At 40.6% G+C, this 23778-nt stretch overlaps 1 protein-coding gene across 4 annotated transcripts in view; it reads left to right on the top strand.

Moving 5' to 3' along the window:
* The first annotated feature begins 22542 nt into the window (after window positions 1-22542).
* Window positions 22543-23778, top strand: part of LOC124170538 (follistatin-related protein 5-like) — a 521097-nt gene continuing 519861 nt past the window's right edge. For all 4 annotated transcript variants that reach the window (XM_046549329.1, XM_046549332.1, XM_046549331.1 and 1 more), the window contains exon 1: window positions 22543-22623. In XM_046549329.1, coding sequence (XP_046405285.1) covers window positions 22549-22623 — 75 coding nt within the window. In that variant the 5' untranslated portion in view covers window positions 22543-22548. The remainder of the gene's footprint in view (window positions 22624-23778) is intronic.

Here is a 23778-nt window from a genome sequence, read left to right as displayed (position 1 = left end):
TGCAAGATGGTATGAAACGGGTGTTATGGGGGCAAAGGTCACGGGATAAACAGCAATAAATGGCCAAAATGGAATTTTTTTTCGGGGTGTTCCACCACCTACATGTTCTTTTTTCATTGCATTAGCCGAAAGGTATTTAAATACTCCTTCGAAACACACTTTTTAATTGTGGCCCTCTCAAAAATATTTTATGAAAACTAGCGTTTGAAATTTTCAAATCGACGCCATTTCTCCATATGCCCCTGAAAAGTTGTGAAAAAAATTGGGCATCTGCACCATTGAAAAAGCCTACAAATGGCGCAAATTGCATTGAAAAATATGCTTTCTATCTCGAGATATATTGAAAAAAGAGTGGAAATCGAAATTTCGAGCTAGCCAGCCCTGGTGGGCCTCTAGCGGGTTGGAAGTGTGGGGGAGTTAGTCCTATTTGATCCCAAATCCTATGCCCCAAGTCTGGGAAAAATCCGTGAGGGGGGACTTTTGAATATCTTACTCGGCTATGCCCTTTCCAAATTCACAGTCTCTGAAAAATTAGTAGGCAGTCATTTTTCGTTATTTATTACCCTGGTACTCTGAAAGCTGTCCAAATGCCAAGCAAAGCCAAAAATATTCTAAGGAATAAATGATTCTTAAAGGTTTAATATAGGAGATAACGTAGTAAAAGATAGCATAATATCCTTCAAAAATAAGTTTCTTCTTCAGTTATGAACCGAATGCCTATATCTATTGTAAGCTACACTCTATTTTAAAGACACGTACTACATAATAATGAAAAATATGCAGTAATTTATAACATGCCATAGATTCAGTGAAGAACATTTACCGTGGTCACCAAAGTGAATTTCAGTTTTAATGACTGCCAGTCAAAATCCCATAAGCAATTACTGCTTCAAAAATTTTTTTTGTCTGTGAACCAGAAGAGCAATAGATTTTGAAATATCTGCTGCACATATCGGAGATATTTTAGTTTTACTCTGACCATTGGACTTCAACACCTTCCAAGCACCGCGTAACGTTTACTTGACACCAATTTCTGGATGCATAGAAATCATTGAATCCCCATGAATTACATTCGTACGGATATGGACTCGAGATCTGCCTGTTACCACGAAGCAAAGATTGTTCAATTTTGAGCAAAGGCTTCTGGAGAGACGCATCGCATGACTTTTCAGCACCTTTCAAGTTCCGTTTGCTTTTTCTCTCGGAGGACGCCCGAACTGGTTGCTTCAACAAAATGATTTTCTTGAAGCAACCAGTGTCGATGGGAATAATAGCAAGGAAAGGCATGTGTAAACGTATTTAACTGTACTTTTCAGCGATGCTTAAGCCCGTTCAATCCTTGCATACGGATAGCAAAGATCTCGTTCCGCGTAGAAGTGTCCGAGCGGACCGTAACATGTGCGAAGAGGGTGGACGGAGCGCACTCGAATGAATCGACGACACCGTGGCTTCTTCCGTATCGTCCGCCGAAGCGTCGCATCGCACGCGCCTCCTCTGAAACAATGCCACGCGCTCACCCCTCCCGCAACGGAACGTGGCGCTTGGAGCGAGCCAATCCGCGACTTTGCCATTGACGGCGCTCCCTTCCTACCCCACTCCACTCGCGAGACCGTCAAACTCACTCGTCTTCCGTCAAAGCAGCAGTTTGCTCAAGGCCAAGGGACGGGCTGAAAACAACCACTAATCTCGAGGATGCCATGAAAGGGGAATGCACCTCGTGTTGACCTGGATTCAAAGGCGAGAGAAAAAGAAGAAAAAACAAACCTCCACATCCTCGTTGGATGGAGACATTTAACGATGTCGTTTCTGCTGCCTGCCTCGCTTGCGTCCCGTGGCTACAAGCTGGCTGAAGAAAAAACCCCTTCCCCTTACGTCTCTCTCGAACCGTTTTACACTGCCGGGTAGCATTTCTTTCGTCCGTAACGAAACGCAACCTAGTTGCGACTCGCATTCAAACAGACGCTGTTAAGTGATAGTTCGGTCTCAGTCAACACCTCCTCGAGTCAAGGCCTCCGAGTCGAAGCCTGCAAGCATGGTGACGTCGCGCAATTAGGGCGATTTTCAATGCCTCCGACCCCCCTAGGCATTGTTTATTTTGTTGTAACCCCTAACAACGCTGGGATTAGTGGTGGTGAATTGATCCTCTAAGGCGATTTGTTTGAATGAATTTACATGGTGTTGGTTGACGCGTAGAGAATTTCGGAGATAGTTAAAGTGTTTCAATTCCATTATCGTTTTATATTGTTTTAGGAAAGAGTGAAATAGTATTCACTCCATCGGTGATGGCATATCCATGATACGTGCCGAACAATAGTGGAAACTACGAAATTAGACCAAGAGTGAATTTGATTGGTTTCCTAAGAATTCGAATAAAAAGTCGAATAAAATGTGAATTTTAGCTATTCACCGAAAATATAATATTTTCATCCAACAGTTAATTACAAGGTAAGTAATACCATTGAGTAAGTATATATAGAGAGCTCACCACACGTACAAAAATCGTATACGTTTTTGTTGTACAGGGTGGTATCCAAAAGTAGTAGGACTGATTTTTTAAAAAATTATTTATTGAGCATTTTGATACACCGACTCAATACTCTTCAAAATAGGCCCTTGGTCATCCACACACTTCTTGTAGCAAGTCTTCCAGGTCGCGAAGGCCTTCCGGAAATCGTCCTCCGGGATGCTGTTCAGCGCCCTCGTCGACGCCGCTTGGACCTCTTCCACCTCATCAAAACGATGCCCCTTGAGGTGCCTCTTGATCCTGGGGAACAGGAAGAAGTCCTGTGGTGCCAGATCAGGGATGTAGGGGCGACGCACAGTGGGCTAGAATCGAAAAAAGCTGGCCAAAACCTCAAAAACGATTTTTTTGAGTTAGGAAGTTGAAACTTCGCATATACATTTTCAACTAAATTGTGCATAACTATCCAGATTATCTTTTTCCTGTGTTTTCACGTTAACAATATATGTGGGGTCAAAGTGGAGCAAATTTAGCGAAAAATGACCACCCTCGATTTTTTTCTGAAAATTGCCAACTTTATCCTCGTGCAGTGATTTCATGAATAGTTCTATCGTAAAAACTATTATACCATCTTAATTGGCAAATTTTTTACTTCAATTTGAAGGGATATTAGAGATTTTGTTTTATCAATAACTATAGATTTATAACAAAATGGCGGAGCCTGTTTTCAGCCCATTTTTTTTTTACATAAACGTAGAAAAAAAGTAGACATTTTCATCGACTTACACTAAGTAACTTATATCATGTCGTTCTTTGAAGCTTCTTTATTGTGAATCTGAAGTCAAATCTTGCACCAATTTGCAACCCCGAATGTTAAATCGTTTTTCGGGCGTGCCGTCGACTCGGATTCTGGCCGCCGGCGGCGGAGAGTACGGCGACGCGGCAAGCATGTGGATGCAATATGGCCAAATTCATTTCCATATCTGGATGATCGTCTTTAGAGTAATATAAAATAGTCACTGGAAAATAAAATTAATAAACATTGGTGCCAATTACACTTATTATAGAATCGCGGGGCACTGCAAGAGGTATACTGAAAGACTTCTTTCTTTGAGTGAACGCCATATTCTACTAAGGAAAATGGACTTAAATCGTGCACTAAACGTAGGGAAACGTGCTTCCATTGTTGACAAACAAACTCTCTAGGCACGAGCCGTCAGCTGTGTCCAATGGCCTCCACTTCCCGACCGCCCCGCCCCCATACCTATTTGAAGGACTGCCGACAAGGGTCGTTTTATGGCACTGTTGAAATGCCGAGCCCTTCGACCCTATTTTCGGTGTGGTCACCTGCTGCTGGCTGTGGAGGGTTAGAAAGGTTTTTTACTTGCATCGGATTAAACATGTTTTCATATAGATGCAATAAATTTTTATTTTATGCACTATGTACATTTTGAAGTGTTAAATCTGGTAAATATATATCAAAGTCATTCCTACTTATAAACAGGGTTTATGAAAAATGTGCTTTTGCTTAAGAATATTACACTCAACAAACAAAATACAAACAAAATGTAACTCACTCTCGCACATCCAAATCTGCATCAAAAAGCAATTCACTCTTCCGACAGTAAGCACAGAAAGTACCACAAATTACCAATAATAAAAAGTTACAATTTTATTCACTATCCGACGAGTCCTTTTTAGTTTCACTATTTGAACTTACGGATTGTTTTTCACTTTCTGACAACAGATCCATTACCTCTATCGGGAAGCTAGTAGTTTTTTCCAGTTGAGTTGGTGAATAATGTGTAATTACTGGATCTGACGTTAGAAGTAGTCTCCGGAATAAATCCTGTTTAGTGGCCACTCGTGATATTTTTCTAGTAAACCGTTCACGGAACTTTCTCAGGTCCTTAATTCGCGCTTCAATTGCTTCTTCTGACAGTTGTCCCAGAGGAAGAATGGACTCTTTTGCTACATCAGCTCCATGAATGAGGACTTCGTGTACGGTCGGTGGCATATGTGAAATCATACCAGGGGTATGATTTCAATTATGTTTTTGCTGTCTCCCAGCAGTAACTTTTAAAATCTTTTAATTTAATAGGAAGACCACTTGAAATCGCCTTCAATATTATGGCGAACGTTTTAATAAGGTTGACATTGATTCCTGTAATATAAATCGTCACAATGATGGAGATATTACAAAGAAAATGCAAATTAAGTTTAGAAGTAATGCACTGAACCAATATGAAAGAAGGCAATGAATTATAAGTACCTGTTATTTCAGATGAGATCGTAGGATTGTCAAAAAATCTTCGAGCCGTGTTCCCACCGTTAGTTGTCCCGGATCCCGGCCTCGGCACATCCACGATCAACCCCATCTTTTCTCTAAAGGATTTTTGTACCTTAGCTTTTCTGTCTCGTAGAAGTTCTCTGTGCCTTTCGCGTGCCTATTGGAGAGTTTCACTTGTAGTATTCTATTTAAATATAAATGACAAAATATTTTCCAACTGACGGTTTTCTTACCTGCCATAGCTTAAAATAGAGACGATAAGATATATGCAAGATGCACTCAAAAAATCTTATATAACTATGCAGGGTTGAAATTCCATATGACTGATTATCAACACACACTTTTCTTTGCTTTATTAAGTTGAGATCATTCATTTCCGATATTTTAATACCGCAAATGAAACATTTCATGTTTCCACTCTCAGTCAATGCGTTGCACACCTGGGAAGGAAGTAATTACATGCGTTTTTAATTGCTGACTCGACTAAGTTACAAAAGTCCTTAATAGTCTGCGGTTACACTACATAACAGCGCTTTTTGAGGGATTGTCTCAATATGAGCTGTTCACCCGGGTTTATAAAAGAAATAAATAATTATATTATCTGTACTGCCTCTTACCTTGCCATCTATCATCGTGAGTAACAAGTGATAGAAAACGGAATAATTTCCAAATGTAACTGAATTTAACTGTTCAATTTGAGTTTTTATAAATAACACAGGTCAACAGTGGTTTTGGTGCCGGAGGTTTTAAAGCTGATTCCAAGTATAATTGGGGTGCTGAATCCAAATATGATATTAGTTTTTTCCCATCAGCTCTAGTTTTCAAGATACAGATGTGTTGTTACTTACGTGAAAAAATGTTCAATGTGATGATATTACATAAATGATAAAACCCACAAAATATAAAGACTTGATTTATTTATAGGAATGTTAAATCACCTACATTTACCATAGTTTTACAATACAATTGAATACAAATAGTAACATTTTTTACTGAAATAAAACAATTTAAAGAAAAAAAGACGTAAAAACGTCACTCAAGACTACGGAAGCTCCTTTTGCGCGATTTTCTTGCGTGCACTTTGTTAAAACAGTCCCGTTTTAAGCACCAGCAGTAATCTGCCATCATATGTTTATCCCATCTTCCTTGGTAGCGATCTTACATTGTTTTGATTTCCTGGTGAAATCATTCGCCTTGTTTTTCACTTGTGTCGCCTAAATTTTCAGGAAAACAGTCTAAGTGACAGTGTATACTGAACTTTTATGCTAATATTACATCCAAGTGGTTTAAAGTTAGTGAGCGTATTGTTTACCAGCTCAATATAATTTATCTCGCTTGTGATTTCCCAGAAAATATTTTATTACCTAAACAAATGAAAGCCAACTGTTTTTTTTATCTCATTCAATTGCTTGACGAAAGCAGGATCCTTTGTAAGTTGTCTGATTTGTGGCCCATGAAAACTACCAGCTTTAAGTTTTTTCTATACTTATCTGCGGCATTTTTATTCTTATGTAGCCGAAGCATGGTTCATCCTTGTCAAGAACCTTTACAAATTGCTTCATTAAGCCTAGTTTAACATGAAGGGGCGGAAAGGTGATTTTCTTCCGATCGACTAAAGACTCAGCAATAATATTTTTACCCAATAATTAAGTTTTCTCTCTTTGACCACTCCTTCTTAATCCAGTGGTTTGTCTGTCCCTGCTAGCACAGAGGCACCAGAAACAAGGATATTTTGTGTTGCTAAATTGCTGCCCAAGAAGAAAGTTCACCAATTTTAAATCTACACAAATCACCTAGCGATGTCCCTAGTATTTTATCTTCTGTAAGGCCAATACTATTGTATCATATTCTTCTTTCATTTCAGTTGAATGTGCGATTGGTATTGAGCCAAACTTATCAACATTGTGAAGAACACATTTTAAACTACGCTTGGAGCTATCAATGAACAAACGCTAATCACTAGCTTCATATTGCGGTAGTCCCATTCCTTTCAGAAGACCTCTAACGTCTAAACAAAATGTAAGATTGTCTTCATGAGTAAAGAGGGGTAGCAAATCCTTTTCAACTGTGGGATAAAAATTAATTTTTGTACCTTGTTCCATTAAATTCTTTTCATACATCCTTGAAGATAGTAGTTCAGATGCTTCCTTCGGTAAGCTCAATTCTCTAACAAGGTCACTTAGTTCATCTTGATAAAATAGTTCAGGATTTGTTGATACTGCCTCGTAGTCACTGTCACTATCGTCAATAGAATCAGGAATGTGTTCACATGGCTCATATTTATCCTCACACACATCTCGTAATGCCTGAAATAATAGGATTGGGATTTCTTCTGAATGGGGTACCGGGTGTCTAGCTGAAAGCAAATCTGTATATTCCCATTTGTGGCGATTGTTTCGATTAAATCCCGAAACATTTACCATGCAAAAATAACAGTCGTCAATATGGTTTGTAGGTTCTCTCCAAACCATTGTCACACCAAACTTTAAACTTTTCCTTTTTCCTGTAGTTCTATACCGCTGATGTTCTGTACATGTTTTACACACAACATGCGGTGCCTACTTTTTACCTTGGTCACCAAGCTGAACACCAAAATATCCTAGGTATGCACGTTTCACAAAGTCTGTAATGTTTTTTCCTATTTTCTTTTAAAGTATATTCCCCACAAATGTAACAAAACACATCACAGTGATTTACACAGCTTCTTCGAATTGAGCTCATTTTTAGAGGCTGCTTTACAAAAACTTTGAGAATTTGACCATTTGTTTTCGGAAATCCCCTTACTGCTTACTTACTCCCGCCTCTCCATGTTCAAAGACACACTCTCTCTTTACCCTATCCCCCCTTTTTTAATCTTCTCCACTTATCTGTGATTATTCCCACGTGTCGTTATTCTACAGTTATGACTAGGGTCCTTTTCCACCGTGGGTTTCCCACATCCCTTAGTTGTATCTTTTCCCACTGCCTCCACTCTGTACGCCTGTCTCCCCCTTCAAACACGCCAAATCCTCCCCAACCCCTTTCTCAAAGGTATAAAGGTGATTTTCAAAGTAAATACGGCAGAGTGGTTATGAATTAGTTTATTTATAGATTGATTTAAATTTAAAAAATATTTTCTGAAATGTATCAAATATTTCAAAGAATCTAATCATAAAATGCGCCGTATCTAAAAAAGTAGAGCTGTTACATAAAAACGGATATCATATTCGGATTCAGCACCACTCATATTGTTAATATCAGCTCAAAAACTCCCGGCACCAAAAAAAAAGTTTTTTTTTGTTGGCCTGTGTAATTCTTCTTCTTTCGCTACTTCCTTAGTCTCTTTTATCCATCTAAGGCAAATTGGTCGGCAGAATCTTGCTGACGACGGTCTCGGATTTATTCACAAAATTTCACCGGAAATAAAGATTGACTTTTTTGAAATTCTACTGTTTTCGATGGGATATTTTTTGGAAAAGACACTTGCCTTATTTGGAGAGGATATGAATAATTTTAAAGATTTTTGTAAGTACCTGTTTCATCCTTCACCAAACGAAGGGGCACGAGGGAGCTTACGAATATGAATTCATCTGACATAGTCTCTCGTTCCCACATCTGCTTATACTGCGAATGCCCTGAACTGCCATCTGTTGTATTTGAAATTGGCGCTTGGAAATAAATGAGACTCGATTGGCTTGACCGGCACACCGCCTACCCCGGCTTCTCAGCTTCAGTTGTTAGCTCGAGGCCAGTTGCTACCCTACCTGCTGCCGAGCCAGTCGGACTCGCTGAACTGTCAATCACGTGTATTAAATCATTGAGCCCGGTACACCACAATTTACACAACTTGAGTGGCCGTGTGAAAGTGGTCGAAGCTAACGGTCAGAAGAGGTAAATTTTCTCCACTTCGCTACTTGTTGTGTTTTCTATGGACATGTCGTTATAAACCTTTTTTTTGAGTATTACTTCATTTTTAACAACTGTTATTTCATCATGAGTTATTGTAACATGAAAGAGTTATCTGCCGTTTTAAGCCGGTCGATTGGTAATTTTAAACTGTATTCATCGTTAAACTAGTTTCTATCTTATTTTTTATTAATTTCATACAACCGTTACGGTAAAGTTTATATGGCCAGAAATGAAATGGGTTGCTAAAAAAGGAAAAAGATAATTACAATTACATTTAAAAACGGGGAACACGTGGGGATAATGGCCGCTGCACTGATGGCCGGCAATTGGAAATGTAACGTCACTTCCTGCACACAGGGCTGTAGTCAAGACGGCGTTGTCATAGTACCCCGGCATTGAGCAAACGGATTGAGAAGGGGTGCACCAGAGACGGACGGAAGGCGGACGGCTCTCCCGGAGGGTGGCATCGGTTTGAATCAGCCAATCCAAACAAGGTCAAAACCAGTAAAATTTCAATAGTTGAACACAAAGCGCTACCGAATATCGGCTACCGAGCTGGCTAGTAGCATACTAAGTTAGTAGCTCTTAGTAGCTCACTTAGAAGAATCCATGAATACCATATCTTAGTAGGCGACTTGAAGGTCTTCGTAGCTGACTAAGTTAGTCGCCCTACTAGCGTGTTTTAGCGGAAATCTATGAATACGGCCGATAGTTTTTCGCACCTGAAGGACCACGTGTTTCACCTTCAAACGGTTAAGTTTCGATCCACTCACCGAGTGCGAAGTATGATTGAATGAAACAGACGTTTGGCCTACCGCCACTAGATGCAGGGGGCATCCACATTTTGACCACAGACAGGAGAACGGTAAACGCAAGTTGGCCAATCGCATGCAAGGGTCATGGTAATACTAACACAAGCTAAAACCGGAGTTGTTTATCGTTTTGCGTTTATTTTAGTAATAGGTTATTTACGTAACCATATATGGATTTTAATTCGGATCATGTCAACCAACCGGGACACTAGCTTTGAGGATTCACGTCGTTATTCAAGTTTAGGTTTTCGGTGCGTGGATCATTAGTGCGCTGCCGTCGTCATTCGTGGATATCATTGCTTAGTAACCTGTGAGTATATACGTGTCTGATTAGGTCGTAATAGTACAATTAGAACGCAATCAATCAACTGTGGTTTTTAGTAATCGAAGTGCAAACCCTGTCAGAGTAAATTGCATTTTATTTTCATAAAGTCTAATACGAAATCGTATTAAAAGGAATAAAAACGGCTATTGCTGAGGAATGGCATATTAAAAATATTTCTGGTCCCAGAACACAAAATCGGAATGTAAATCCTAAATTGCATGATAAAATTAAATTATTTATCATAATTAAATTAATTAAGTAACATTATTAAATGTAATTCAATTAGGTACTATTATTAAAACAAATAAATCTGGTTTACATAGGTACTAGGACTGGTCTTGTGCAGCTTAAATCGCAAATTTGGGTCAAAAAAAGCTATCTCACATTTGCTAATAAAAATTCAATATAAATAGTATAAGTATAGCAAAAAATTAAATTGAAAAAATGAATCCATATCTAACATTGCAACCACAAATATCATCATGAAAAGGTTAACAATTCCCATTGCCACGATTCCCGTGTTCGCTGCGTTGTAAACGCATCATTTTAAGTATAGTGCAATTAAGGTTGGAAAATCTGGGTTTCTGATATGAGTAGCAATAAGAGGCAACTCAGGGAAAAATTCATTTCTACATTCTCCTTTCCCCGTGTCGAAATGAGGTTAAGACAAGTTTATACGATACAAATACCTGCGGCTGCATTCAAATTAAGTTTCACTGATAGTTCCGTGTCTAATATAATGTAGAATTTAAAAAAATTTTGATCAGTTCTCTCAACGGTGAAATTTATTCGAGAAATACATAACTAAACGCTCTTTTTCCTTGTGCTAATAAACGACACTCGTTTGTTACCAAGCCGTTGATTTCCTCCTGTTGTTACAAAACGGCTAATCCAACTCTCGACGCGCGCAGACGAACCCTGCCGCGCGACCGAAAAATCAATGTAATTTCCGGCGTCGCAAACTTATTTCAAAGATAACTGCATAAACTTCTCAAGAAATCTTCAAAGAATGCTCTCATGTAAGTTACTTTGCGTGACTTTGCCGAAAAACCATTTGAAACTCTATCTCAATGTAACACTATGTCGAAAAACAGTATCCGCCATTTTGTAACTGCACGGTAACAATTTATCGATGATATTCTTTAAGATTACGGAAAATTAAAGAAAAAACACCATGCCAACAGATTATGTGGTTTTTTATTCTGCAAGAATCCACCTATAACTTCACCTTCTACTTAGGGAGATTTTCAGAGAAAATTGAAGACGGGTGTTTTTATGGAAATTTGCTCACGTTTGAGCAAGTGTATCTCCAAAACGGGTAGGATCTTTTTCAAATGAATACCATATTCTTAAATTTCAATCAGTTTTGAGTATACCTGCGAAGTTTCAAGTTTATTACTCAGAAAAAGGCATTTTGTAACTTTGTCCGACTTTTTCCGATTTCCGCCCACTGTGCGATATCCCACAGTCAAATTTGCATCAAAATATTAGCATCAAAAATTGATGCCACTAACGCGCACCCTGTCCCACGGTCAAAATTTTATCCAACTAGCTTTTGGTCCTATCATTTGTCCAAAACACCGTTTTGTCCAAATGGATAGGACAGGTTCTAAATTTTAATCCAATTGGATGAAACCAACCATTCGCAGGGCCCTTGACAAAAAAGCATCGCCAAGCGCTGACTCAGAGGCCACATAGATTAAACTTATTTATCGTCTGCATGAGCATTTTAATTAATTAAAATTTATATTATGGACACAAAAATAAACTTTTTTGTATTCCACACAGTATGCATTAAAAACCCAACCTGTTTCCTTCTTTTCAGGTCTTTAGCGTTATCGTAAACCTCTAGATAAAGACCTGAAAATATCGAAACCGGTTAAGTTTTTTCATTAGTACTGTATTGAATACTAAAAATGGTTTAGTTTTGAATTTATAATGCCACCATACCACGAAGTGAATCCACAAAACATTATTTCTAATATATATACGTTCGTGATCGTCTATTTCATCGCCTGGCGTGGTCCTAAAAGTAAAAATGAGCAAAATATGTCCTCGTTAGGCTATGGTAACTCTCTAACGAGGAAATCCGTTACAATGAGTTGATCTTTAATAAGAAGGAAGCGATCTTTAGAATCGCAATACAAGGAGGGATGTTTTGGAAATAATAAAAGATTTACTTAAGGTATCGAGACCGAATTCTACAGGTTATCTTTGTGGCAGGCATGCAATCCGAGCGAGCGAGCAGCTGGAGAAATGACTAATAATATGAAATGACAGTTATACCTGTGAAACACTACAGCTGCCCGTTTCTATCACTATTATCATAGGCTAAGGACCTTATTTTAGCAACTGCTAGATTAGGATAGAATAAATGTGATTTAAATGCACGTTTACAGCACAATTCAAAACATCTTCTCAACCACAATGTCCATCATTTATTAATAACATTTTTCTCGCGGGAATAAACTGCCTCACGTTTGTATCTTGGCGTTTTATTCTGCCCTCAACCTTGCTGATAAGAACATGAAAATATCCTCACTTATCTTCAATTATTATCGAAAATATACGGGAACATCGGCGACAAAATGTTTGGTCCAAAATTTTGATGTAAAAAATTTTATGCAAATTTGACCGTGGGACACCGGCTTAACGACACGCCGCGCCGCCTCTCTTTCTACCCTGTCCCTTTTTTTACTCCTCTCAATCCCCCGTGACTTTCCCGCAACCTCTTCACTTGTATCTTTTCCCACTGTCTCCACTCTGTACGCCTGTTTCCCACCCCTTCTTCAGACATGTCGAATCCACCCCCACCCTTTTTCTCAAAGGTAAAAAGGTGATGTTTATATGTAAGACAGTGTCTTGTACCAGATGATGGCTCTGTGAGCCGAAACGCATCGTACGCATTAAAAGGTTGTGGAAAATTGCTACCAGCATTTCTTTAAATAAATGTGAAATCTTTTGTATTTTTATTCGCATGTTGTGATTCGCAAAATTTTACGTTTTATATGTCCTAAGTGGCTCAGTATTATGTCTTCCGACAAAATACCATCGGCGATATTACCTCTCAAATTTGCCAATGTTCCAGTAACGCATTGTGGAAGGCTGTAGCACTTCGCCAAAGGAATCCCTCTGTCTCGTACAGTATCATTCAATATTCGAGCATATCTCCTCTCACAATTTCATCAAAATCTGTGGTGGTGGAGTGAATATTTCCGCAACCCTATCTAACTGATAGCCTATTTGTTTAGTTTTGCGAATATATATTTATAGGGCCCGGGACCCCCCTGAAAATTCCCTCTCTCCTGTTTGACTTTCGGACAGCAATCTATGAAGTGCATGAGACATTTTTAACACTTATTTATAGCTGCATGTCGTAAAACTGTTTTCAGTTGTAATGAAGAAAGCCAAGCAGAGGGAAGATTCGTGGAAGACGCAGCTCACCAGGCGAGAAAAAAATCTCTCCTATAGGACCCAGCCTATTGCCCAATTCCGCCTGCTAGTAGGAGTTAGCCCGATGTAAACATTGTCCTCCCTTCCTTCGATGCTTGAGAGACGGAAGGAGAGTTAGAAGAGGGGAGGGCGGGAAGTAAAGGGGAGAAGCGAGGGACCTTGAAACCCGGCTCTCTCATCTCTTGCTCGCCACTCCAGGGCCATCTATCGGCTATTTGAGAATTAAAACAGTCGATACGATTTCCTCCCATGCCGTGAGCCCTCTAGAATATACTTATGATTATATTAAAATTATACTAGATCGGTCATATTGGCTTATTTCACTTGGGCTCAGCGTGCCCCGAAACGCATGTTCCTGTCTCTTTCCTGCTATCGTGTGAGTGTGTATCTTTCCTTTCATCCTTGTGTCCTCGTCCATTCCTTCTGTTGGTGAGTGGTGAGCTACCCCAGTGCCATCTATTGGTTACTCTTATGGGCCAAAGCAAAGGGAGTTAACTGTGTATAAACCCCCGCCGAAATCATAGTAAATCTAAGCGTCCTGGTAGCGCAACTGGTAGAGCACCTGGCCGGCAACCAGGAGGTTCTGGGTTCAAGTCCCAGTCAGGCCGCATTTTTACCCTCTGATTTCTGGCTTTTTCCATCTACCACAGCAGCATTGTCCTCGTCGTTTTTCTCCTCGCCGTGACGTCTTTCCGGCGGCACGGCGAAACTTCAAAAGCTGTTCCGGCGAAACCGCCGCTCAGAATCGGGATCGTCGTTCCACCACGCAATCAGCCCTTCCGGCCACCGCCAACCTTCCGCCAGGCAAGGTTGGCTGAGATCCTTTCATCGCCGTGATTGAAGAGAGAGATAGCGAGCCACCGGGCCTCACCTCCAAACTGACACCTCTGCTTCCCCACAGTCTTCTAGATTGGCAGTGCCGATGTTTTCCTCACGGTGGCACTGAAGCCGGCCGGCAGAAAAATTTTGCGCAACTAGCCATCTTGCCGTCACCGAAAGCTACTCGTGTGCCATTAACACCCGTGTATTGAGAGACTACTTTTACTGCTTTTAGTGATTTTTAGAAGAAGAATGGTGAACCACTGCGTTGTATGGGGGTGCATTTTTTTAAGCACTCTTCGAGAAAAAAAAGGTCCTCGGGGTGAAAATGTGTCTCTACATACGTAAATAATAGGTATAAGGAAAGCATGGTTTGCGTTAAGTAATGTCTCCGCTTCCATCTCACACCGCACGAAAATTTTTTCCAATGCCTTTTTTGAACGTATCACCACGAAATTTATAAAATGAAAAGTGCAGGTTATGGTCTACCATTTTAATTTTTTTGTAGGAATAATTCATATAGTTTTAGAAATAGCATCATGAAACTGTGGCACCTAATTTTTGCTAAAATGCTCGAAAACAAAGTCTAAAGGTGTGTGACGAAAGCGATTATTTAACGATGTTTCTGAAAGCGATATTATTTCAAATTTGATAGTTTCATATCTCTAGCATCAGTAAGTAACAACAATATGTGCTATCTCGGTCGGTCTATCTTCGTGTTTCGTCGTGAAATCGCAATGATCGTTATTCAGTTGTGTTTTGTTTGGTTACCAAGAAAAGACTTTCTCTGGTTTACTTTATGCCATGTACTTTCCGCTGTTGTATTATTATATTATATCCATATTTTATTTCCATTTTAGTAAGTATTATTACTTGTTTAGATCTGAGGAGCGTGTATGATGGACCTTTGATTTTGTTTGGTAACTTAAGGAATTTCTTTCAAAAGCATAAGTTTTGACTTTGTGAATATCTGTTTTATTTAATTAAATTGTCTGTTTCCCTGCGTAAAAATTCAATCATATACTTATGCTGTCAGCCATATATGTGTTTATTCCTTTTTTTCGAACCTTACCTCATGCGAGTGGCTATGCCTTATCATAAAAATCTGGGAGGGAGGGGGAGGGGCTCAAGTGATGAGGGGCACTCAATGGAGAGGTGCCTATAGTGTAACTTTGGGTGAATCCGGCCCTGAGCAAGGCTATGTGGAAAGTGGTTCATAACGAGGTTGGTCACATTCAAAATAATTCAACCTTTCCACCTAGTGCTTAACAGTTACGTGATCATTTTGTGGATTCTATGTATAAAATGGTCTCTGTTGTAATCACTTATCCAGACAACATTGAAATTTTCATTAAAAGCGTACCCCCTCATGAAGATGATTTAAATTAAAATCTGCTTCCCCTTCGGATATTATTACAACATAAGGAAGACTAAAATAATCTTACGGTAGAGAAATACAACCTCTCCAATTCTTTCAATCATCAAAGAAATAATTGAATTTATAGTGGAACCCTGGGAAGAACCATTAATAGTAAGGGGGAGTTTCCAATAATCATCTGCAATAATCTAAAACTCTTCCAACCCAAAAAAGAGATGAAGACATCCTTATCAATAATAGACCCGTTACCAGCAATAGGAAAAATATATTTAACTCTGATAATGGATCAAATCTGTAGGATACAAGCAGCCTGCCTTGCTCAGAAAGCTAGATTGTAATGGGCTTAAATAAGTAGAATCTAATTTAATTAGGTCATATTTTTCGCCCGATTACTTATGGCAGTGAAAGGTCAGGCGGCATTTCTCCTAGGATCTTATGAATTGCGAGACTTAATGAAAAATCAGTGCAATTGACAACTCATACAGTTGGTGGAAACATCAAACCTTCGGAATTGTCGAATTATTTTGTTCGAATAGCATGACAACGCCGCTGTTAAAGCTAAGGGTGAACAATACCATGTATTCGCGATTGAAGGCAAGCTGACCGTTCCTAGACTAGCAGACGACGTAGTTAACCATTTTCCCCATCTGCTACGCCCCTTTTATATTTGCGCACAATATTTCTGTATCGAGATAACTCTTGCTTTTGGATTCAAGTTCTAATATATTGATCACAGTGACTTAGTCAGGAATTTAATTCGGGGGGGGGTCCAAAACCAGGGGGGGGAATTTTTTTAAAAACAGGATACTAAGTAATGGGTTTTAAACTAATTTCAACACTTTACATAAAAATCTTTAAAATTCATGATTTTTTAATATTTTGTTTTATTTTTTGAAAGAAAATAATTATTTTTATATTTCGGGGGGGGGGGGGGGGGTGAGGGGAGTCCGGTCCCCTCAGACCCCCCCTGGCTACGCCACTGATTTTGCAGTACCCGAATTAGTATTAATTAGTCAGTATTAAATATCTTTGCTCAGCTTGTATTACCAATTTCATAACTTCGTCACGGTTATGTTCCCCTAAAAGATAGGTTAATTTACCACTAAAGTGTCACGATCGTTCCCTTTATTTTTAATTTGATGTATCTTAAACGAAAATGACAACGTTTTCTGTAGTTAAAAGCCTTAATCAAACCACTATTATCTTTCACAATGTAATTTTCCTCCAGTTCTTTACGTACGCAAACTCATATGTGAGGGATGGCAACATGGCCGCCAGACAAACGTCACGGCACCCGAAGACCCCGTGTCTATATATATATATATTGTAACGGCAGCACCTGATATGTTTCTATTCACCCTTATATTGAGAAGCACTCTTCCTTTTTTCTTCCCTTCCCTTTTGTTTTGTTTCATTTGTTTTATTTTGTGAAGGTTTATCTTATTTTATGCTTGTGTGCGCGTGCGTGTGCCATATTTAAATCTCGCGCACAGTGATAAGTGCTCCGCCTTAAGAGAATAAAGCGTACTACTGGCCACCGCCCTCCCCTCCCTTCCCCTCTTACGAAGTTGACGTGGAAGAAAGTGGGTCAAGGAGGAGAGAGAACACGGCAGATGATCGGGAAAGGCAGTTCAACTGCTGCCTGCTCAACAGCTGAGCGATTGAGCCACTATTGCGTCAGGAGCTACGGCGCGTGGAAACTTCCTAGCCAACAGCCCGATGTAGACGCATCCCGTGGCCTGCAACCCCATCAGCCTCTGCCAACCACCGTGGGAAATCATCCCGGGGATAGACACGGCTCCACACCCAACGGGAAAACATCGCGAATTGACGAGACGCCGGCCGACATCGTCACTTCTCTCGCACAACGAGTTTCCCAGATTAAGGTGCAGTAAAGCCGTGCCCTCCACCACTTTCCCCGTGTAAAACTGAGACAACCACGTTTTTTACCCCATACATCCCCTATTTTCCCCCTCAAGATTGCGCTGGAACAGTCAGTGAACCATAAAGTCATATTGTGTCGCAGTGGACTCTTAAACCCTGCAGTTTGTTGAACGCAGTTCAACTCTGATTTATTTTAATTTTTGTCAAGTTGCTTTTTGATTCCTTGTAAGTGCTATTTCCATGTCAATTAGTTTTAAGTCGCCCCATTCCATCCCCACTAACGTCCCTTTTTCCCGAGTGATATATCTCATATTTTGTGTGCTTCATGTTATTTTCTCATGCTTTTGAGAATAAATGTTTATTTGTTTAATGCAACCCACGAGTACGTGTGTTTTCCTCCGAATCCAACCCCTAATCCCCAATTGTTCCGTCGTTTCGTGCCCTGACTTACTCGTTCCTACGTCGTCCGCGACCCGAGATATTTCTTGCTCTAAATTAGTGGAACGCGAATTTGTTTGTCATATGTTTGCCTCCGCCCACGTGGGGGGTCAATCAAGCAATCTTCACGATCACGCTTTCTACGCGATCCCGTCCGCCACAATATATATATATATATATATATATATAAAGATTAAGTTAATGTCGATACACACAGAGACACAAAAAAGAAACACTCACATTGAATAAATAAACTTGAAGCTATCGAAGCACTTCAGGCTTCTTCGTCAGCTGAAGAATGAATGGTGAGGAAAGGAGAGGGTTGGAAAAGGGAAAAGAGGGGTAAGGGGAGAGGTGTATGGGGAGGGGGGGTTAGGAATAGGGGTTAGGATGCAACATTCAGACCCGGAGAGCTATTGGCTTGAAAGTGCCAAATGCACGCCAATTCGAGGGTGTGGAGGTTGAGGGCGGAGTCGGTGGGAGGGAGGGAGGCAATAATGGATACTTTGTAGCAATGATTGAAAATGGAATCATGTGAGAGACAATGTGTAGGAACTGGTAGAGAGGAGTGGGGGGAAGATGGACAACAGGAGGCGCGATGATTGTTAATTCTGAGATTGAGAGGGGTAGTGCATAGGCCAATATAGAAAGCAGGGCAGAAATTACAATGAAGAAGGTAGATGATGTTGGTGGAAGTACAAGTAGTGGAGGGGAAAATCGGTAGGCATTTGAGCTTGGGGAGAAAAGAGGCAGGGGGTGGAGAGAATATCTTGCAGGTTTTACACCTGGGACGATTGCAAGGTGAGGGTGTGGAGATAGTGACTGACTGCGACTTTTGGAGAGGGCGGGTGGCTTTAAATATGGTGTTTAAATTCGGTGGTCTCTTAAATGTTATCCGAGGAGTGGACGGGAAAATCTGAGAGGTGGACTTGTGTTTGGAAAGGATGGGGTACAGGTCCTTCAATAAGTTTTGTAGCAAATGAGCACCAGGGAAGTAGGTTGTGAGCAGAGAAGGAGAGCAATGTTTGTCTGCGCGGGGTTTATTGTGAATAGCCGGTTTTTTTCTTATTTTGTTCATCAAGAGTTTTTCGGGGTAGCCGCGGTGAAGAAGAGAGGTGTGGAGTTTGGAGAGGAATTTTTGAAGGTCTTCGGGGTTATTACAGATTCTGTGTCCCCGGACAGAGAGGGAATAAGGGATGGAACGTTTGGTGTGTGGTGGATGGCAACTGCTGTAGTGAAGGTATTGTTGTTTGTTAGTAGCTTTGATGTGAACCGATGTTTTGAATTTGTTATTATCTGAAAGGTGTATGTCCACATCTAAGAAGTTGATATTGGTATTGGAGATGGAAGAGGTGAAAGAGACTGAGGCAGAAGCGTTAAGTGAAGAAACAAAGGTATTGAGAGAGTCGATGTCATGAGGCCAGAGAATGAAAATGTCATCAATGTATCTGAGCCAAAGAAGAGGTTTTAGGGGGTAATTAGTGAGGAAATTTTCTTCAAACAGGCCAAGGAAAAGATTTGCATAAGAAGGGCTAAACCTACTTCCCATGGCGCAGCCGGATATTTGCAGATAGTAATTATTGTTAAAAGAGAAGGCATTGTGGGTGAGAATGAAATGGGAAAGATCAAGAAGAAAATCAGTGCTAGGGTTTTGAGGAGTGGGTCGTAATGAAAGATAGTGGCGGAGAGCAGCGAGTCCCTCAGAATGAGGGATTGAAGTGTAAAGTGAGGTTACATCAATAGTGGCCATGATAATGGGCTGATTGGGGGGGAGGGAAATGGAATTGAGTCTAGAAAGGAAGTCATGAGAATCTTTGATGTATGATGGAAGGGACTGAACGAAGGGTTGGAGATAGAAATCAACGAAGGCCGAGATGCGCTCCGTAGGAGAGTTTCGAGAGGAAACAATGGGGCGGCCTGGGTTATTAGCTATATGAATTTTTGGAAGGATGTAGAAAGATGGCGAAGTGGGGTGATCTGGTAAGAGAAGGGAAATGTCTGACTGGCTTAGGCCCTCGGAGAGAGCTTTTGTTTTTAGTTGGGCATTCAAATCTGTGTGAAAATCAGAGGTAGGATCTGATGAGAGATGGGAGTAGGAGGAAGGTTCTCCTAGTAGTCGGTTGCACTCTGATATGTAGTCGCTGGTGTCAAGTACAACGACAGTGGAGCCTATGTCGGCCGAGGTAATCACTATGTTAGGGTTTTTTGGAGTTTTCTGATGGCGGCGGACTCCGAGGGGGAGAGGTTTGGCGGCGGGTGGAGAGAGCGTAGAAAAGATTCACTCGAAGCCCTAGAGAGGAGACAGTTGATAAAAATTTCAAGCGGGTGGTGGGGAGGAAGAGGTTTGGGCTGGTGAGAGGAAGGGGAGCGGAATTTGAGGAGGGCATTGTGAATACCCTCCGGCGCCTGTTGTCTTGTGTGGGAATTCCAGAAAACCTTCCACCGAAGGTTTCGGCAAAAATGCAAAATGTCCGTGAGAAGAGTGGTGGGGTTAATCCTAGGCGTAGGGAGAAAGAGAGTCCGCGGTTGAGGACAGAAACCTCGGCGGGGCTGAGCTTAGCGGAAGAAAGCAGGGACTGCCTCTTTTCTCCCCAAGCTTAAATGCCTACCGATTTTCCCCTCCACTACTTGTACCTCCACCAACATCATTTACCTTCTTCACTGTAATTTCTGCCCTGCTTTCTATATTGGCCAATGCACTATCCCTCTCAATCTCAGAATTAACAATCATCGCGCCTCCTGTTGTCAATCTTCTCCCCACTTCCAAACTTCACTTCCAAACCTATGGTATGTGGCTCACGTCTGGCCAATGCCTGAAAGAGTAAACGCTAGCGTTATAAAGATGACGAACAAATTTATTTGGAGCGGCTTCCTTCAAAAAGTTGCAAGGAAAAGGCTATACGCGCCCCCAAAACTGGGTGGTCTAAACCTAATCAACACAGCAATAAAGGCACGGATAATAGCTATTAAAAATATCGCTAAGATCTTACACGCAGATGATAACGAAAGAAAACGTTTATTGGTTAACTCCATGGAAAAAACAAGGGGGCTGAGGTACTTTAAAAAAATCGTGCACGAAGCAAATAATTTCGGGGACAAATGTGCATTTAACAATACTCTGCAGTCCACTAAACAAATATACGAGCGCGTGCTAAAGGAGGAGCTGGAAGCGACTCCTTACACAAGGTCAAGCAGAACCTGGGAAAATTACTCCAGGCTGGGAAGTGGTGCGAGGGAGGCGGGCATAATGTTCAGCATATGTTCGGACTGCCTGGTGACTAATGCCATGAGAAAGAGACTAGGTCTACGAGCAGAGGACGAGTGTCCGGATTGTGGGAGGCATGACGACATACCGCACATTGTTCTTGGTTGTCAAGAAAAGCACGATGTATTTTGGCAAACGTTGAAAAACATATATAAAGAATTCGATGCTTTCGGCACGGGAAGAATTAACGATGAGGATCTATTAAAATTGAATTTCCAACTCTTCCCATGCACGAAGAAAAAGATTTTAACTGAACTTGTGGCTGCTTATGTTTTTAGCAAACACTATAGAGGAGACATCAGGTATAGTTTAATTGAAAAAGTGAGATTTCTAAACAAAACTGTAAATATTACAAAGGAACAGAAGGAGTGGTTTCAAAATGTTTTTTAATTAAAAAAAAGTAAGTGATTAAGCTTTGGCTCATTTCTCTCTTTCTTTTTCTTATTATATAATGCTACCTATGTATATCTTCACTTTCTTTTTTATATAAATATTTATAAAAATGCATGTATAAAGGTGTGCCATATAACTATTCTAAATATTTGTATAACTGTAAGTGATTTTAAAGCATATTTAAAAAATATGTAAATATGTAAATTTTTATATATTGTACTGTGCCAAAGTAAGCAATAAATGCTTTTTAAACATAGCTTAACTGGCTAAAGCACTCGGCCGGAAATCGAGGGATCCGGGTTCGAATCTCGCTCAAGGCGAATAATTTTTCCTCTGTGGACTTTTCGCAAAATCAACTCCTTTTTAGTTCTAAAACATAAATATGTGCAATAGCGTGACCTACTCTGTTCGTTAAACCATGCCAGTGTGCTTGTGGGTCGTGCACGACACTACATGCGCTGCTCAGGCCATTCGTCGGGCACAACAGTGATTCACGGAGAGGCAACAGCGAGAGGCGCGCCCTTGCAGAGGGGGCGGGCAATATCTTTACTGACTTTGGGGGGGTTTGGTTACTGAAGCCCAATATTTACGATAGTTCGAGGCAAATCCTTTGGCTGCCGACCAATGAACGTGTGCCTCCCTCGCCTCTCCCTCCTTTCAACTGAGCGCATCCCAGCGTGGTCAATCTGTGCAAGAGTTGCATCCGGGCAATGGCTCCGCTCCGATGGAGCGCCGTGCATCCAAAGGCAATGCGAGCCCTCTCTTCCTTGTGCTGGGATCCCTCGTGATGGTGGGGATCTCTGTTCGACCGTCGTAGTGAGTCTGCATCGTGCGAGGTCTCCACCTTTGTGGAGTGAATTTTACGTCACAAACAGGTCAAGACATCTATTGTTCGCGTGATGTCACATAACTTTTGGATCATGAAAGGAAAATGACATCAGACAAAGCCACAAACGTCTGATTCGTGCGACTCGTTTCAATTGACCGCGATGTTTCTTTAATGACATGAAGAATTTTGTCATTACCTTTTTGCGGAATTGGCCGCAGTTTCAATTCTTAAGTGTCCACGAATGCTCTGTTTGTGGTGCTCTTGTTTCGTCTGTGCTCATGTGCGCTCATCTCTCTTCGCAGGCGGAGCCACCATGTCTTGGAGATGGGCGGTGCGGTGGGCTGCGTGCCTCCTCTGTGCTCTCGCCCTGCAAAGTGGCGACGCCAAGGTAATGTCTCAATGATTGCTTCATCACAGTCACCACGGCACATGCGATTATTTCGGTATTATCTATTGAGTGAATATACTATAGCGATTTTTTACTTTTTATCAATTACTTGACACCTCCCTTTTTGTGAGCCTCTTTGCTCTTTGTAAGTGCCTTCAATCCGTCGGCAGCATCACTCATATTCCTGGAAATTTTTTTATGTGAAGGTTTTTCTCTTAGTAAGAGCTCCAGTTGAGATAACATATCTGTTGGCTAAATATACATTTTGTCTAAAAAAAAACGTGCCTTAAATACTGATTACAACGACCAAGTTTACTACTCTGTCCAGACTAATATTTTTAAGATGGGTTTGTCCCACTGTGATAAGCTGTTTTGGCCAGTTTCTACCTCAACTGTGCCTATTGAGAAATAAGTTTTTAAAGTCATCTCCGTCTCTATTTGAAGGCCTTTTTTATTACTTTTTATTTTTTGAAATCAATTAGAAACAATTTATGGTTTCGTTTTGTTCAAATATCACAAATTTGTTGAACCTGTTTCCTCGCAAAGGCCGCTACGATCTCTTTTATGCACAATTATTCAACAAAACAGCCTTGCATGCTCCGTATAGTGTTAACAATATTATTAATTTCCTTTGTGTAATCTTATTATACATTCGGATATGACCGTATGGCATGGTAACCTATCCGAACTCCTTCATTGTAGACGCTCAAGTACGAGTGAGAAAATTCGCGCTCTATAATTTGGTGAACGTGAGAGGGCATTGGAAAATATTAATGGGTTCAGGTCTATGGGAACTCTCCTATAAGTAAATGCTTTTTATAACATAGGGAATACGCTGAAGTTGCTCCAACTAGAAAAAGGAGATAGCAGATATCCATTAGTTACATTTTCAGGTTGTCGATGAACACGAAATTGATTCCTATAAACCATATGAAATTGAGTATTGATATTTTATATTCTTTTCATGAGGCATGGGTCGTAATTTGGCCTTATTTTAAATGAAATGATCGGCTTAGTTTTGATGCAATGGTGATTTTATCCATTTATGCCATGTCCGCGGTGCGCTGTTTACGGTGAAAGCTATGGCTGTACTTGATGTGATCTAGATTGTGCTTCGCTTGTTAACAAACAGTCCGTGCATCATGAAACGGCTCG

The sequence above is a fragment of the Ischnura elegans genome, chromosome X (assembly GCF_921293095.1).
Source record: "Ischnura elegans chromosome X, ioIscEleg1.1, whole genome shotgun sequence".
In the NCBI taxonomy this organism is placed as follows: Eukaryota; Metazoa; Arthropoda; class Insecta; order Odonata; family Coenagrionidae; genus Ischnura; species Ischnura elegans.
Note: the sequence above shows the minus strand (reverse complement) of the source record. Positions and strands in the feature narration are given on the sequence as shown.